This window comes from Puma concolor, chromosome D4, assembly GCF_028749965.1.
Source record: "Puma concolor isolate L17-30 chromosome D4, mPumCon1.1.hap2, whole genome shotgun sequence".
Classification (NCBI taxonomy): Eukaryota; Metazoa; Chordata; class Mammalia; order Carnivora; family Felidae; genus Puma; species Puma concolor.
In genome coordinates this window covers 11,522,333-11,540,314 of record NC_141679.1, presented here as the reverse complement: position 1 = coordinate 11,540,314, position 17,982 = coordinate 11,522,333, and the positions used below count along the sequence as shown (strand labels likewise).

General features: G+C 45.9%; 2 protein-coding genes and 1 long non-coding RNA gene across 3 annotated transcripts in view; 1 reads left to right on the top strand and 2 right to left on the bottom strand.

Moving 5' to 3' along the window:
* Nucleotides 1-17,982, bottom strand: part of PIP5K1B (phosphatidylinositol-4-phosphate 5-kinase type 1 beta) — a 293,079-nt gene that overhangs the window by 205,833 nt on the left and 69,264 nt on the right. The window lies entirely within an intron of this gene.
* On the bottom strand, nt 2,352-4,978 carry PABIR1 (PP2A Aalpha (PPP2R1A) and B55A (PPP2R2A) interacting phosphatase regulator 1). The gene has a single exon (XM_086684959.1). The coding sequence runs from the start codon at nt 4,843-4,845 to the stop codon at nt 3,982-3,984; it is 864 nt and encodes a 287-aa protein (XP_086541085.1). The 5' UTR covers nt 4,846-4,978; the 3' UTR covers nt 2,352-3,981.
* LOC147574708 (uncharacterized) lies at nt 5,077-8,269 on the top strand. The gene is made up of 2 exons (XR_015243445.1): nt 5,077-5,494; nt 6,821-8,269. It is a non-coding gene; the product is annotated as an uncharacterized LOC147574708 (long non-coding RNA).

Below are 17,982 nucleotides of genomic sequence, written 5' to 3'. Positions count from 1 at the left end.
CTGGAAAAAAAGAAGCAATCAGATACAAGTTCTTTCTACTTCTCAGACACCTTCTTCCCCACCCATAAACTTCTGCAATAGCAAATCAATTCGGCAGGTACTGGTATCTTTGCCTAGCCTTTCTGCTCTCCTTTCTGCCTTCAGACCTCCTTTCTCAGGCCAACCCCTTCTTCTATTCACTGATGCTACTCAGGAAATAGAAGTTACGTCTTCCTTGGTTTGTTGTTCTGGCAACTATTCCCGTCTCCCACCTCTCTCTTGGGTCTTCAAACGTTTCCTACTCCTCCATAAAGATGGCTATACAAAAAAAAAAAAAAAAAAATCCCTAATTCTGTTTCCCTTATAAGCCTTGACACTTTCTCCCACCTTACTGCCAAATATCTAAGAGTGGTCTCTTGCTGTAGGAGTGTGACCTGTTGACCTAATGTAATAAATGTGAATCAGTGGAACGCAACGTGATACAGATTATTCTTGATTATAAGCAATCTTTCAAGTACGTTTATAGGTTGGGACACCCAACATCTGTGTATTTGGTGACCGTTCATTATTTTTTCCATTTTCATTGTTTTTCACAAATATAATAAAGGGAACCATACCATAGACGTTTCTTACATAAAACTGAACTTTAACTAAATGTGGATAGGTGCTTTGGGACTTCGAGCACAAAGTTTATAGCACAGCAATACTAATACCTTAAAAATGTTTCTTTGAAGGATAATTCTTACATGAGCTAAGTCCTCACATTTTACAAAGTAATGACTAACGTTACGAACAAGAATGTGATCATGTAAATGGTCTCTATATACTCTTAGAGCTACATCTGATTTAAAATTTACCAACCATATAGAAAAATAAGCTTAGAGAAATAAAGGTTTCCCTATACTTTCAGAAAAAACGATCTGGCAAAAGGACCATAAAATAGCAGAGAAGATGCTGTCTTTAAAAAGAAAGCAGGCCAGTGAGAATGGGGTACAGAAAACAAGGGGACAGAGCACCAAGGGTCAGATCCCTTAGGGCCTCCTAGGCCAGAATCAATACAATTTGGTACACCAGGAAGCAAATGAAAAGCTTTAAGCTAGGGGATGGAAGGATCACATGTGCAATTTTAAAAGGATTACTGTAGTTGCTTGCTGTATGGAGAACGAATGGATAGCCAACCAGAGTGAGTGGTGTAGGGACAAGCGGGAATTAGGAGGCTACTTGGGAAGTCTAAGAGGAAAATGATGGAAGCCCAGGTCAGGGTGGCAGTCCAGACAGATTCTGGAAGAGAAAATCAGTTAAGACTTGGTGAAGACGGGAGGAAAGAAAGGAAAAGAGAGGTCAATGACATGTTGGTTTCCTGAATTTATATACATATATACGTGGAAATGAGGAGGAAAACACCTTGTACAATATATACTGAATTAACAGAAATTACCTAGGGGAAGGGAAGACGAATTTTACATAATAAACGGCAGACTTTCATTTTTTTACTCCACAGATAACTGCATTGTTTAAATATTTTTATAATCAGCAGGTATACATTCTTTCATAGTTAAAATTAACAGGCAATAAAAAGAACCAAAGCATTTGCCTGGCTGAAAAGGATAGGAATGGCATTTTAAAGAGAAGGAACAATCCATCCAAAGGCACAAACACATGAAAGTACATGGCATATTCAAGGACCATCAAGTAGTCTAGTGTTTGCAGAGTGACAAGGAAGGATGTGTATTGGGATAGGATAAGCAGAGTTGTACAGTGGTTTTCCAGGATGGCCAGTTCATGAAGGACCTTATTACATGCCGGGCTAGAGAAAGCATTCCCTAAACTGTGGGAAATGGGGAAGCAAAGGAAGTTTTCAAGCAGGAAGGTGAAAACAAAGCAAGTTTTCTACTTGACAAAGATCACTTCAGAGGCCGTGTGGAGACCGGGTCAAAAGGAGGGTGAGAAAATGGGTGAGACCACCTTAGGCTGGAACATAAGCTCAGAGGCAAAAGAAACAGAGAAGAGGAGAGGCTGGAGATTCATTTCAGTAAACAGAACTTAAGTGAGTAAGCTGGATGTGACAGGAAAAAGAGAAAGTCAAAAATGCTTCTCATGGTTTCTAGTTTAGAAAATCAGAGAGTGAGGACGTCAATTTAGGTAATTCGAGAACAGGTTCAATGAGAAGATGATACATTTTGTTTTGGAGATGCTGAGGTTAAAGTACCTCTGGAAGCAGGTTAAGGTACCCAACAGGAAGCTGGATATATAGGTTTGAATTTGAGGAACAAGGTCAAGACTGAAGCATGTGAACCATTACCCAGAACAGAGGATTTTAAGCCTATATAAACAATCTTACCCTTGACATAATTTCACTGAATTCTTAAGGCAACTTTCAAAAGTTGACCAGTTCCGTTTATTCTCAGAGCTGTAAAAATTCCACACAATCGTTACAAGTCTCTGTAAGCAGTGAACTTAAAGAAAGTCGGAGCTTTTTGTATTGGTCTCTCTTTTATTTTTTCCCCTTCCCCTTTTGCTGCCATTCTTTCTATCTATCCAGTAAAGGAAGATATAGGAAGTATAATATAGAAACGTTTGTTATTAAATATTTCCGTATTTTGTCTTAGTTGTAACAAGGCAAGGAAAAGAACATTTCAGAACTTTACCTAAACGAAACCTAAGTTAAGCAATGATTTACCTACGTGACCCTCCACTGATTTTTCTCTTGCACGTCACTGACCCTGAATCAATCGGCAATCCCAAGGCAGTCGACTCCAGCTACAGCTTTAACTAGAGGTTCCTGACATGACTCCACACTTCTGTGGTTGCTCACTGTCAGAAATCCAAGTTACACTGTACCTCTGTCTAACCGATGATGCCCTAGTTCGTTGGGAGGTGGGGGGGGGAAGGACCTGTTGGCAAGGAAACAGCTGCTTCCCTCCTGAGCCAGGGAAAACCCGGAAGGTGACAGATGGGCAGGACAGAAAGGTGGCCAAAAGTTGCTCTGGCTCCTTGGTGGCAAGGATTTTCACTGAGGCACAATTGGATATTTTAAAGCGTGTCAATCAACGAGAGACTTTTATCTGCCTGGGGGCCCCGGTGAAGTCCAACAGAGCTTCCCACATTTTCTATGTTTGAAAAACTTTTAAGTTTGCAGTGGTAAAAGAACCTGGTCTCAGCCTATGTACAGTGGGCTGAGACTGCAAGGCACTGGCCCGTGTCACTTCAGGACTATACCCGAGAGAATGCACTTTCTGGTCTAAAAAAAAAAAAAAAAAAAAAAAAATTTTTTTTTAACTTTTCCGTAGCGATATTTGCATGACTAATTAGAATTTCCATTAAAATTTCATTAGAAAATGCTTTTCTTAAATGTTTACTATTATATAATTTTAAAAGACTTGTTGCAAGCTTTTATATTTTGCTCATCATTCCCCCTCCCAGCCACTTATGTACCCAGAAAATTAAATATCCAAGGACTCCTGGGTAAAAGAGACACCACTGGGTTGATGTGTTATAACTGACATTCTTTTTAAAAAACTGCTGTAAATACATAAGTTATTCTTCAAATAGAAATCAGCAATCACTGAAAAGTAATATTAAAAATTAGTGTGGGCATGAAATATGGAATTCTAAAACATCAGTTTACTATGCTGATTAATTCAACATTTATATTTGCATCAGAACTTAATAATCCCATAAATAAATAGAGCTCTCAATTATTTTAAAAAATCAAGGGATAACATATGTATTTAAACATATTAGCAGCGTAAAGACGTATGCTTCAACACACTTATTGGGAAAACGTCTGAAAATATTACTACACTGAATTCAAGGGCATCCCGCAGGAACCTGACATAAAAGTTCTCTAGAATAACAACATTTCAGGAAATTCCAAAAAAAGGAAAAGGGTCAGATAGGAAAGAGCCTCAAATTAATTCACAAAGTTCAGTGCTTGCTCCAACTTGATTTTTCTCTCCATTGCAAAAAAAAAACACCCCGAGTCTCAGATGGGTGGGTGAATCACTTAGATGAAAGTTCATCTACTGGAATAAATGGAGAGGCCGCTTGGGCAGGCGACACAGGAGAGTCGGTGGTAGTGCTGACTTTCGCTGGTGAGTTACAAGAAGATCCGGCACTGCTACTGTTTCCATCAAGGGTATCAGAAGATACACACACACCGGGATCTGACAGCTGTGCAACGTCAGAAGAAAGCATGTTGGTGATGCCCTGGAAAAATCTCTTTGGCTGATACTCAGTTTCCATTTCACATTTTCTTTTCAATGGTCCAAGAACGCTTGGTCTGATGCAGTTGATGGGACTCTGGCTTCTCCGGGTGGTAAATCGAGTCGTTGGGCTGGGAATAGGACTTGGAGGCAATCCATTGCTACTCACAAAACTTTGCAAGGATGGTGAGAAACACTGCTTCCCAATCCCCCGGGTGGGTGAGGGTGCTGGTGACACCGGAATGAAATCGATGCGCTTCGGGGAGGCGGACTTCTCCACATCGTTGTCACTCAGGCTGAAACTTTCCTCCCAGGAGTGGCTTATCTGCATTGCGTTCTGCACCTCGCGCTCGTGGACCGTCTCTCGGTTGATCAAGTCCATGCCTTCCTCCTGTTTGATCTGGTGCAAGCGGCTGCTGTGCATGCGGACGGGGGAGGCCGGCAGCAGCAGGCCGTGGCGGTTCGGGAACGTTGTGCTGTTCCGCCTGGCGCTCGGCGCCTCGGCCTGGAACACCGGCGAAGTGTCACTGAGGCCGTGGATCAGGGGGGCGCTGTTAGACCTCCTGAGGCCCCCGCCGGCGCTAGCGCCGCCGCCCTCCGCCGGGCTCCCGCCAGTACCCGGAGGCAGCTCCAGGTCTAGCTCCATCTTCTCCTGAGCCATGTCGGGGGCAGGGAGGCGGGGGCGGCGCTCAGAGACCTAGGACTCCCATTCCCCGCAGTCCAGGGCCAGGGCCGCCGCCGCCGCTGCCGCCGCCAATCTGTCAGCGGGCTCGTTCTTTTGCGCATGCGTGCCCTTTCGCGCAGGCGCGGTGAGATTCCTCTCCCCGCGGCGCCTGCTTAATGCGTAACAGCCTCAGCGCAGCCCTAGGGGGAGGGGCGAGGACCGGCCGGGCGACTACTCAGTACGTTTCTTCCGCAATTAGCTATTGAGCTGCGAGCTCGCGGCTACTCGTGTTTACAAGGCTACCGTATTCCAGAGTGTGCGCTTACAAAACCGGAGCACTGAAAGAGACGTCGTGGATGATAGGGGGCTGCATGAGGGGGAGTGGAGCTTGGCCTCACCAGGGAGGGCTTCCCCGAGGAAGGGACAATATCCTGAGTTCCGAAGGAAACAACATGGGTGCTGGGTAGTGAACCCCGTCCAGGAAGCGGTACCAGCTTGGTGGCAGGCGGGAACCAGGAGGGGAGGGAGGGAGCGTGGGCTGCGGTGGAGACTGAGGGCCGGCTTACAGGACGTAGCGGACCAGGGCGGATTCTGGCCTTTATCCCGAGAACAATGGGAAACTTCGGCTTTCAAATTTCAAGCAAGGGTACGGCAACGACTGCAAAGCTCGCCGGCTGCTGTCTGCAGTCCGGATGGTTGGGAGATTAGAACCTACAGGAAAAAGACCGGAGGGGAGGCAGTCCTCTAGGCCACAGAAGATGGTATTTGCAGTAAGGTGTTAGTATGGGAGAGGAGATGGAGAGAATGGTAAATTTGAGAGCCATTTAGGTCAGGGGAAGAAACCAATGTGTCGTTATACTGTTTCACGGTCCTATTTCTAGCACAAGCATGTGTGCCCAGGCATCTTCATTCAGTAGGAGAGATTAAACGAAGGGAAAGTTTTCACACTGGAAAACTACAAACACAATCCTCCGCTTAATATGAACTGTGACAGCTCCTTAAAAATGGGCTTATACTTATTCCTTCATGTATTTTTATTTTGCATTCTTACTATGTACGATGCACTGCTAGGAAAAAGGCCCTACTATGAAGGCGTTTCATTTCTTTTTTTTTTTTAATTTTTTTTCAACGTTTTTATTTATTTATGGGACAGAGACAGAGCATGAACGGGGAAGGGGCAGAGAGAGAGGGAGACACAGAATCGGAAACAGGCTCCAGGCTCCGAGCCATCAGCCCAGAGCCTGACGCGGGGCTCGAACTCACGGACCGCGAGATCGTGACCTGGCTGAAGTCGGACGCTTAACCGACTGCGCCACCCAGGCGCCCCAAAGGCGTTTCATTTCTCCCGAAGACAGAGAGAGATAAATAAGCTATTTTCAGATAGTGGTAAACCTCAGGCAAACACAGGATGGTGTGATAAGGCACTAGCGGGCAGGGGGGGCAATTAGAGCGGAGATCTAAATCCAAGAAACAAGTTGCGTCCACATCTGGGGGATGAATATTCTAAGCACAGGAAGCAGCAAAGCCCAAGGCAGACGTGAGTTTGGGGAGCTGGCAGGAAAAGAGAAAACGGCAGCTGGAGCACAAGAGGGAGAGTGGTGGGAGGACATACAAGAGTTTGGATCTCATCCTAAGTACAGTGAAAAGCCACCGGGGACTTTAAAGCAGAAGTGATATTATCTGGTTGAGGTTTTAAATATCGCTTTGGCTCGGTGGGAACGAGGCTGAAAGAGGGCAAGAGTGGAAGCAGAAAGGCAGCGGAGGGATGGAACCAAGATCCATTTTGGAAGTAGAACCAAAAGGATAGGCAGATAGATTAGATGTAGGTGATGAAAGGAACAGACAATTCAAAGGCAACCCACAGGTTTCTTACACCGATAGATGGTAGTATCATTCATTTACGGAGATAAGGAGGGAGTGTGCTTCAAAAAGTGGAAATTAAGAGTTCCGTTTGGGTCGATTTGAATTGCAGGTGGCTATCAGATATCCGTGTGGCTATCTGAACTGAAAGGAAGCTTAGAGATTTTTGTTCATCTTTCTCTTTCCGCGGCTGAAGAATGTAAGGCCCAGAGAGGCTAAGTGACATACTAGCCATCACACAGCTTATTTCGTAATGGGAACCAGTACTAGAACCAGGTCTTCTGGTTCCTAGTCCATGCCTCTTTCTCCACTGTATCTCAAAATGCTTTTATTTTGAGTTCCCTATAAAATACAGGTCCTAATGATACAATAATGTTGGCTATTCATGCCTGTAATTGTGTAGAAACTGATTTAAGCTTCCCGAGTGTCAGACACTATTCAAACTGCTTCACATGTAGTCCCTTGCTTAGTCCTCACCACAACCCTAGCAAGGAGGTATTATTGTCCTCATTTTGCAAGGGTAATCGAGATGCAGAAATTAGGCAACATCCCCAGGATGACAGTACACAGAAGCATCTGGCTTTTCTGGCTCCAGAGCTGGGGTACCACACGGACTCCTCCAAGTGCAGTGATGTTTTAGGACTGAGACAAGCCATTTCCAATTGTGAGCTCTGTGAAGACAACAGGACCCAAGACAGGGTAACAGAGTGAAGATGTTCTCATACAGAAGTGACAGCATGATAATAAAAATGGTGAATTTGCTCTACATGAAATACACGGAGAAGAACCATAATGGGGGCAAAGTTGGAAACGGAAGTCATGGGGAGAGAACTGGGGCTCTGAATGCCAGGCAAAAGGGCCCATATTTAACCTGCGAGGCAAAAGGAAACCACGAAAGGTTTCTGGCAAGAGGAAAGACCATGAGACCTACGCTTTGGGCCCTGCCAGGCAGCTGAAGGATGGAGCCAGCTGGAAGGATGGAAGCGGAAAGAATCCACTCCTCGGACCTGCCAGGCACTCTCAACAGTCCACAGTCCCCCGAATCCTCACTGCGATCCTACCAATTAGACACTGTTATGCTCATTCTGTAGAGGGACAACTGAGGTTCAAAAATTGCAAAATGCCCAAGAGGTACGTGGAAGAACCAAGATGGCCCAATCTGAATCAAGACGCGGCTTCAAACCCTGCATTGTTTTTGCTACCCTTTCCACGGAGTGGACAAGGGGAATCTGATGGCCAGCTGTGAGATGAGAAGGAGGGTCTAAACTCAAGTTGAATTCAAGCAGAAACAGGATATGGGTTTGAAAGACAGGCAGGTAACAACAGTATCTGACCCCCTGTGTTTGGAGACTATGGAGAGACGTCACAGATGACAAGTTTGAGCGTGAGTGGCTCAAAGAATGGTACAACATTAAAGAAAAACAGGAGAGATGAGAGGAAGACCTTTCAGAAGGACACTGCTATTGGATAAATAGAATAAAGCATTAACGACAGAACTTCCCAAGAGCCAAGGCATATTGCTAATTTGCGTATTATTAAAGTATTACTAACGTGGCTCAAATGTGCCAACACTGTGTTCATCCTTGTCTGGACGAGTACAATAATCTTTACCAGTAAAGCAAAGAGATGGTGGTAAGTGCACAAAATCAAACACCTGTGCCCTTTGGTTCCTGCCTGAATACACTTACCAGCTATCTTTACTCATTTCTTTGTTCCCGTCCCTGTCTCTATAGTCCGTTCTCCAACCAGCATTCAAGGTAATCCTCAAGGGAAGACTTGAAGAGAACCCTTCAGTGAGTTCTCATTCAGAGAAAAAGCCAATGTCCTTACAACGGTCTGCAGAACTCTATGTGATGTGGGTCTCTGCTGTCCCTCTGACCCCGCCTCCAAATATTGCCCCCCTCACTGCCTTTCCTCCAACTGCAGAGGTCCCTTACTGTCTTTCAGCCCACTAGGCAGGCTCCCCACTCCTCCTGGCTTACTCTTCTTTCCAGTGGACGTCAATCCCTTCAGGTCTCGGCACAAATGTCATTGAGAGGCTTTCCCTGACCATCCCTTATAAAAAGCGACAGCGGTGCCCAACACCAAACCTACACTCATTCCCATACCCCTTACGTGGTCTGTATTTTCCTCTAGAGCACCAAATGACATATTTGCATATATAGTTTTCTTGCCTCTTGTCCTCGAGAAAATCAGCTCCACAACCACAAAAACAAGGCCTTCGCTTTACTTCCCACTGTATGCCTAGTACCTAGAACAGGGCCTAGTACGTAGGACTCAAGAAGTAGTTGTGAAACCCTGTGTGAATGAATGATGAACGACTGAACGGCCTAGCACAGCTCCGTTGAAATGGAAGAAAGTTCTATTATTTGAAACTCCAGCTTAACAGCCTTTTCTACACAGAAAAGATAACGTTTATCTGTTTTTGAGAGAGAGACAGAGCATGAGTGGGGGAGGAGCAGAGAGAGAGGGAGACACAGAATCCAAAGCAGGCTCCAGGCTCTGAGCTGTGAGCATACAGCCTGAAGCGGGGCTCGAACTCAAGAGCTGCAAGATCATGACCTGAGCCAAAGTCACATGCTCAACTGACTGAGCTACCCACGCACCCCTTTTTTACACTGATTCTGAGTACTTACTTGGACAATTTGTTTTCTTTTATGGACATTATTATTAAAGGGCCCTCCAGACCACACAGGTTGATCTACTGAACTAACGGTTAGGTGAACTGAGAAACTGAAGCCCTAAGTTTCCATTCTTTTTCAATCATATGCTGATACACTCTTGATAGAATTAAAATGCTCAGTGCTGAGGACTCCAAGCAGTGTTTAATATATTTAGTTACTGCTTCCTCTCAAAGGGATAAATGAGAGAAAACAGCCGCCATAAAATGCAATTCAGCCCGCTGCAAATGAATAATGCCAGAGGCAGGATTCAGGAGACTGTCCCTGAGTCAATTCATCCTTCTGGTTTCACTCTGGTATGAATTAAATACTACACATAGATAGCTGATATTCATGCTCACTCCTGAGTCATAAAAGCAGATTTCTATTCAATAGTTAAATTTTATTGTGATTAATATTGTATGTTCTTAAACCAACAGATAGTTTCCTTTTAATTCCTAGGGGCAGCTTTTCACTATTAAGCCCCAAGCATATGGCAAGGCAAATACCTACCTCTGGATCCATACTGAATGAATTTAAAATACAAACGTGTGTGTGTACATACTTTTATTATTTTTTTATTTTTGGTGAGAGGGAGAGACAGGGAAGGAGGAAGGGAGGAAGTGCATGTGTGCATGTGAGTTGGGGAGAGGGACAAAGGGAGAGACAGAATCCCAAGCAGGCTCTGTGGTCAGTGCAGAGCCATAAGCGGGGCTCGAGCCCACGAACTATGAGATCATGGCCTGAGCCAAAGTCAAGAGTGGGACGCTCAATTGAATGAGCCACCCAGGTGCCCCTATATGTATACTCTTAGATGGACTGACAAATATCTCAACATCTCACAGTTACTAGCATCACCAACCCAGAAAAAAAATACTGCAGAGGAAAACTTGACTTTCAAAGTATAGAAACTCAGCAGTGTCCACTAGTTCAACAACTTAGGAAAAATGCTGGCAGTGTCTACCAGAAGGAAATATATGTATGCCCTGTGGTTGAGCAACTCCACTCCTGGGTATATACCCCAGAGAAATGCATGCTTACGTCTCCTAAAGACAGGTACACGAATGTTCCTTGCAATATTATTTGTAAAAGCACCTAACTGGCAACAACCCACATGTCCATCAACGGTTGAATGGGTGAACAAAGTTATACAATGGAATTATTTATTTAACAACATGAGTGAGTTACAGGATGATACCTCACGGAAGAAACCAAACACAAAGGAACAAATCCTCTGTGATTCCATTTTTATGACGTTCAAGAACAGCCCAAATCCATCTCTAGTGGTAGAAGGTCAACATATTGTTACCTTTGGGACAACTGACGGAGAGGGGCACAAGGAAGTGTTCCATTTCCTGATACGGGTGCTGGTTACAGAGGTATATACACATGTGAAAATTCATTAAACTCAATACTTGAAATGTATACACTGTACCGTATAAGGAATCAGGAATCATCGACCTCAAAATGTTACCGATGCAGAGGAAGACAATGGGAAGCTGAAATGTAAGTGGAGGGTGGAGGAGAGTAAGAATGTATTTCAATTGAAAGGAAGATATTCTGTTCACACACTAATCACGAGTTTACACTAGAATCTCTTCCAAATCTCTCTGACACACAACAGTATCAGCCTAAGAACAGCTAGCCGGCCTTGCTAGCTGGAAGGATGGACAAAGACACACATGCACCGCCCCCCCCCCCAACACACACACACACACACACACTCACTCCTCAAGCTACGTTTCACTGGGGTCATAAACACCAGCAGCCTCACGTAAGCACTGGATACCTGTCTGAAGCTGGTTACGGATCATCAACACAACCGCTGCCTCTCCGTGGTCCTGTTCCCACAGTGCCCTCAAAGCTGGTCACTTCTAAGAAAGCAGGGAGGAGGAAACGAAGCCCATTTCATAGCCTTGGACTTTCTCAACTGTGTATTTGTTCAAAGTCAGCTCTGTGATACCCCCCCACCCACAGCTGAATTCAGGAGATAGAATGGTCAAAGTAACCGGAGTCCAGGAAATCGCCAGGGGCTGTCCTCATATATGGCAAGAATGAGAACTGTATTTAAGGACATGATTTTGACCACAAGGAACTTATTTAGTTATCCTTATGAAAGAAAAATAAACACAAGATGACATCAGAAACTGATCAACCATTCCATCTCTAATTACTGAGAGTATGCTAAGCATAGATATGCTCTACAGTGTTTACCCTCAAGGTTGCTTCACCTAATCCCTAAAACTTTCCGGTAAGGGGCGCTTGGGTGGCTCAGTCGGTTAAGCGGCTGGCTCTTGATTTTGGCCCAGGTCATGATCTAGTGGCTCATGAGTTCCAGCCTGCTTGGCATCCTCTCTCTTTCCCTCTCTCCCTGACCCTCCCCTGTTCACTCACTCTCTCTCTCTTTCTCTCAAAAATAAATAAATAAACTTAAAAAAAAAAAACTTTAAAGTGACAGCAAGGATTAGAAAATCAGAGGAGTCAGGGCACCTGGGTGGCTCAGTTGGTTAAGCATCCGACTTCAACTCAGGTCATGACCTTGAGGTTCATGGGTTCGAGCCCCGTGTCCGGCTCTGTGCTCACAGCTCAGAGCCTGGAGCTTGCTTCGGATTCTGTGTCTCCCTCTTTCTCTGCCCTTTCCCCGATCATGCTCTGTCTCTCTCTCTCTAAGAAAAATAAACATTAAAAAAATTTAAAAAGAAAATCAGAGCAGAAGTTTACCAATGGACATTAAAACCACTCTTGCGTTTTATTTTTCATAACCACTGAAAGCCATCAGAACACTCACACAGAGCAAGGCCCATCATATGCACACGGGCCAAATGGTATAAAGGGGCCTCAAAGCCCTAATGGAAGAAACCTCATAGACTAGACCCTCAGCAAAGTTCAAGTAAAGAAGTAAATGTGAATTGTAGTTATTTTGTTCAGTTTGCCCAAAGGAGAACATCAAGGAAGATATTACAAAGAGCCATCCAGCCCCCACACTCTACCGCCTTAAGTCTTGCAACAGAAGAGAAAAAGTAGTTGACTTCACTTGTCCCTCACTGGTTTTATGTGTTTTAGGCAGCATCCATTTTTTGGTGCCTTCACTTTGGCCAGACTTCTAGACTGTAAGCCAAGGCCAGCACGGGTATACCTTTCTGTGGCTATACGCTTCTCTCTGCCTGTCTGCTAGCTTTCACTCGCAGGAGTGATCCATCTGGCAAGAAGGAAACGCTAATTCAAGGCTTTACGGATCATGTATAAAGTTCGCTGCAAAACACGCAAAGGCTACAAATCTAGTTGGGTTTACGTACTTGGGCCTTCCAGTTGCGTGTCTCAGAAGCCTCCAGAAAGGCTCGACAAATCAGTACATAGCGCGACCGCAGGGAAAAAGGGCCAAATCTGGAGTCAGACTACTATACTTGTAGTTCTATGACCTTGGGCAAGTTTGTCAACCTCTCTGGGCCTCACTTGTCTCATCTATGAAGTGGGGACGCAACCTCTTCGTAAGGATCAAAGGCATGAGGTCTATACTAGGCCTTACAAACAGTAAAAGCCCTGTACCAACAGGTTCCTCTCTATTACAATCCTCAGTGCCATGATCCCGAAGTGGTCCTCCCCACTTTTCCACCCCTCTCACCAGAAGGCTCCCTTTTTTTTTTTTTTTTTGTCGCCTTTTAGTTTGGTTCTGTGCAAGAAAATTCTCTCTCTGGCTTCTTCCCTGAGATTGTCGTCATTTTTAGAAAAAGACGTTTTCTGTGGTTTAAAAAAGTATGAGTGGAAAGGTTCATCATCGGTCAGGTTGACAGTTTCTGACAAGGAGAAATAAGAATAAACCTCCTTTCTAAGACTTTTACTGGGTCTGAGGAGAGACAGATCCCAGGCGGTAGAAAGGCCGTCAGTAAGTAAAAAAGTAAAAATGCGGCCGGATCAGTGAATACTATTTCCTACAGCAAGCCATTTGTTAATCCCCAGAGGCTGCGACTACCCTCCCTGGTTGCTCTCAACTTTTCAATGGCGACTAATCCCAGTGGCTTATTCTTATTTATTCATTTTAAACCCTGTTTTGAATTACTGCTGTCATGCTACTGTCCTTCCTGGCATATAATGAGCTGCGCAGGGACACATATTTGGCGATGCCCGACAAAGAGGTTGAACACGGCCTCTTTCGGACAAAACAAGCAGAAAGAAGTACAGGGCAAGGAACTGCAGAAAGGTTCGAGAAGTTTGCAGGAGTCACCATTCCTCTAGATGTGTCTTTCCCTCCAGGTGGCTGACATCCGTAGGCATGTTCTGAGGAGCAGGTCAAATGTTCCAAAGAAGCTGGAAGCCAGACTTAGAGACTGAGAAGCAACATGATTCAGGGCCACTTTTTTTTTTTTTTTTGGCTTTAGAAGGTGACCAATGTGTAGCCAAGAGTCCCTTAACCTCTCTGACACAGAGGGACGTCTATGATTTATTCTTTTCTTTGTACCCACAGTCCTTTAAGGGTAACAGGACAAGTAAACGTAGCAAAAAGAACAAGTATTAAGGGCAGGGGTGCTCAGATTCCTCCAGTTTTACACCAGCTAATTTCTAAACCGAACGCAAGTCCATTTGTTAACAGGAAGTGTATTTTTTACCACCCGTGGGGTTCAGCCCTCTGAAAGTTCCCGCCTATTAGGAAATGGTACAGATTTTTCTTTCTCTCTCCTTTTGAAAGCCAAAAGTCTAAGATCAATTTTTTTTTTTAATTTTTTTTTTTAACGTTTATTTATTTTTGGGACAGAGAGAGACAGCATGAACGGGGAAGGGGCAGAAAGAGGGGGAGACACAGAATCGGAAACAGGCTCCAGGCTCTGAGCCACCAGCCCAGAGCCCGACGTGGGGCTCGAACTCACGGACCGCGAGATCGTGACCTGGCTGAAGTCGGACGCTCAACCGACTGCGCCACCCAGGCGCCCCTAAGATCAATTTTTTTAAAATTTTTTAATGTTTATTTATTTTTGAGAATGAGAGACAGAGCATGAGTGGGGAGGGGCAGAGAGAGAGGGAGACACAGAATCTGAAGCAGGCTCCAGGCTCTGAGCTGTCAGCACAGAGCCCAACGTGGGGCTCGAACCCACGAACTGCGAGATCAAGACCTGAGCCAAAGTCGGACACTTAACCGACTGATCCCGCCAGGTGCCCCTAAGATTGATTTCTTAAGATGCTTTCCACCAATGGTTTTATCATTGTCATCATCATAGAATAGTAACATATTTAGTGAAGGCGTGCATGCCAGGGACCCTTATAAGTACTGTGTATCACCCTGTTCAGGCCCGAAACCACCTCTAGGATTATTATCCTCATTTTATAGAGGTTCTCAGGAGGCTAAGTTGCCTGAGGTGACATAACCGGTTAAGCGGTACAGGTAGAGGAATGGGAGCCCAGAGGTGAGTGGGGTTTTTTTAATGCTTATTTTCTGATAGACAGCGAGCAGAGGAGGGGCAGAGAGAAAGGGGGACAGAGGATCCAAAGCGGGCTCCACACTGATAGCAGTGAGCCCGATGGGGGGCTCGAACTCACAAGGTGCGAGACCATGACCCGAGCTGAAGTCGGACGCTCAACTGACTGAGCCACCCAGGCGCCCCCAGAGGTGAGCTCTTAATCTCCCCTACTGCCTCTCAAAAAATACCCTTGGATTCCTCACACCTGCCCCATTAATGGTACTCCGAGTGATCTTCCAAGAAGGTCAGTGGACTGGACATGGACAGGACCATCGTTCTGATTGCCAGACAGATAAGGGCTCCATGAACTGCGAGGGCTTACGGGTCCTAGCGACCTTACAAAATCAGGCCATTAATAAATGCCCTGTTATCCCAAAGCAGTCATGAGCACCAGTGCCAAGGGTCAGAATGGCAGAATATCCAATCGGAAGGAGGCTTTAGAAATGAGGCGTACCAAACTTGACCAGCAAGTAAACTGAGGTTCAGCGAGAGCCAACGATTTCTTCAGGCTCAAAAAGGCATCCAGGATGGACAGAGCCAGGATGTTTTGTTAAATTTGTACAGATTATTTTGCGATGTTTGCCCTGTGGGTTTCCCTTGCACCTCAGAGTCCTTCTCCAAGCAGCAGCATCCACGGCCATGGTTTTCACTGCAACCACTGTACTGATGGCTCTCACATTTCTGTCCCCAGATATGGCTGACCCTCCTTGAGCCTGGAATCTGTAACCACCTACAAGGCATTGTCCCCACGTGGACTTTTCACACCTTTCGATGAACAAATTCACTCTTCCCCTCCCCCAGTCTGCTGGTGTTAACAATGAGTTACACCACAATCTCCCCCCGCAAGTCAAAACTCCACATCATCTAGATCTCTCCTCTCTTTCCTGTCTTTGCTCACTCCATGTCCTCGGTTTTACCTTCTTAGTACCTTGTGTCCTTCCCTTCTGCCTTTGTTACTAAAGCATTTGGGTCCCCGCCCCCTCCCCCACGCGCCCCACCCCCAATGCCAGGACTCCAGTGAGGCTTGGTCAGGTAGGATGCCTCCACTCCTACCCAGTTTGCCTCAACATTTCCGGAGTGAATCAACTGAAATCATCTCATCAAGGTCCATAACGCCCTCTTCCTCTTCCTCGATTCTTTCATTAATGCTCCTCAAGGGCAAGAGTGCAGGCAGGCAGACTACAGAGAGAAAGGCACACGGAAAAGGAGGGCAGAAGGGAGGGAAGGGAGGAGGCGGGTAACCCTAGTCTCCCCAAATTTCTCTAAAGCTTTACTCCCCCCTCCCCTGCCTTCAGTGAAAAGTGCTCTAACACAGTATCTAAGAACTTGGGCTCTTGGGGCGCCTGGGTGGCGCAGTCGGTTAAGCGTCCGACTTCAGCCAGGTCACGATCTCGCGGTCCGTGAGTTCGAGCCCCACGTCGGGCTCTGGGCTGATGGCTCAGAGCCTGGAGCCTGTTTCCGATTCTGTGTCTCCCTCTCTCTCTGCCCCTCCCCTGTTCACGCTCTGTCTCTCTCTGTCCCAAAAATAAATAAACGTTGAAAAAAAAAATTAAAAAAAAAAAAAAGAACTTGGGCTCTAGAGGCACCTGGATCGCTCAGTCGGTTGAGCGTCCGACTTCGGCCCATGACATGATCTCACAGTCTGTGAGTTCAAGCCCCGCGTCGGGCTCTGGGCCAACAGCTCAGAGCCTGGAGCCTCCTTCCGATTCTGTCTCCCTCTCTCTCTGCCCTTCCCCAACTCATGCTCTGTCTCTCTCCCTCTCTCAAAAATAATAAACATTAAAATATTTAAAAAGAACTTGGGCTCTGAAGTCAGAAAGCTTGGATTTAAATCTTGACTATAACTTACAAAGGTGTGACCTTGGGGATCAAGTTACTTACCCCTCCTTGAGCCTCACTTTTCTTACCTAAAAAATGAGAACAGTCCCTCTAGCAGCCGATTGTGGTGAACAGTAATGCAGATGATATGCACAAAGCTCTTAGAACACAGCCCGACAGGACACTCCTCAAAAGAGATCCTGGAACCCAAACCAGGATCATATCTTATTTACTTAGATTGTTGTCTCCTGCTTCTCCTTCTTGGGCACCGACTACCTGGCCAGCAAATCATCCAATATTTACTGAGCACTAAAACTGCACACACTTCAATCTGAAGACGGAACCAATGCTGGTAACACAGCTTCTCTGCCAGAACCCTGAGATTTCAAATTTCTTCGTGCCACAAAACACGTCCTCAGAGTCTGTTATGATTAAGTCTCTGTAGAGGGTGTTGCAAAGATGAAAAGGACCCCGAAGGAAGTTGAGAGTCCGGGAAGGAGGTAGGTTGCAAATGAGTAAATATAATACAGGCTAGCTCTTGTGACTTCCGCCTTCGGGGAGCATCAGGATGACCTGTGGAATTTTGAAAAACAAACACAACAGAGTCCCAGTCCGGAGATTCCTTACTCACTAGGCCGGGGGCGGGGTATTGGAATTTCTATTAATTTTTTTTTTGCCCCCGAGTGAGTCTGATGTGCTCCAACGGTTAGAAACTATGGCGGGAGGCGGAGAGAGCACCTCTACAGCTCCCAAGTCCTTATCAAAGTACGAAGAGTTCTGGAGACGAGCAAGATTGGTTTCGGTTGAGAGGAAGGACCCACGGTCTGTGAAGATTCCTTGAACCCAAAACACGCCCAGAGAGTCTGGTTTAACTTGCTGAACCCGGAACACGAGAAGCCATCTTATAGTAGTACCAGCTGGGTAAGACCTCTGACCGAGAATTTGTGTTCTTCTATCACCTGGATTCCTTCCTCCCCCTGCCTTGACCCAGGGAGGTCAGAGCCCCAGCAAGATGGCCAACGGCAGGGGACGAGACAAGCATGCCCTCCTCAGGAGCCCAGCGGCTTTGCCTGCGGCCACCCCCCACCCAGGGAGGGGAGCCCCTAACTTGAAGTTGGACTCTTTGCCAATTGCAAGGCACCCAACATCTGCGACACCAGCTGCAGACAGTGACTTCAAGTGACAGGAGAACACTTCACCGCCCACGAGCGAGCGGAAAGGTTCCTGGGTCTCACATTCACAAGAGCAGACCTTTCCCCGTTGAATAAATTTACACCAAGAGGCAAAAATAAAGAGTTCTGCGCACATCCCACGAGTGCTGCTGGTTACACATGGGACATCTGACA

What these genes read in the sequence shown, in the direction of transcription:
- PABIR1 (XM_086684959.1), bottom strand. Translation starts at nt 4,845, where the DNA reads ATGGCTCAGGAGAAGATGGAGCTAGACCTGGAGCTGCCTCCGGGTACT.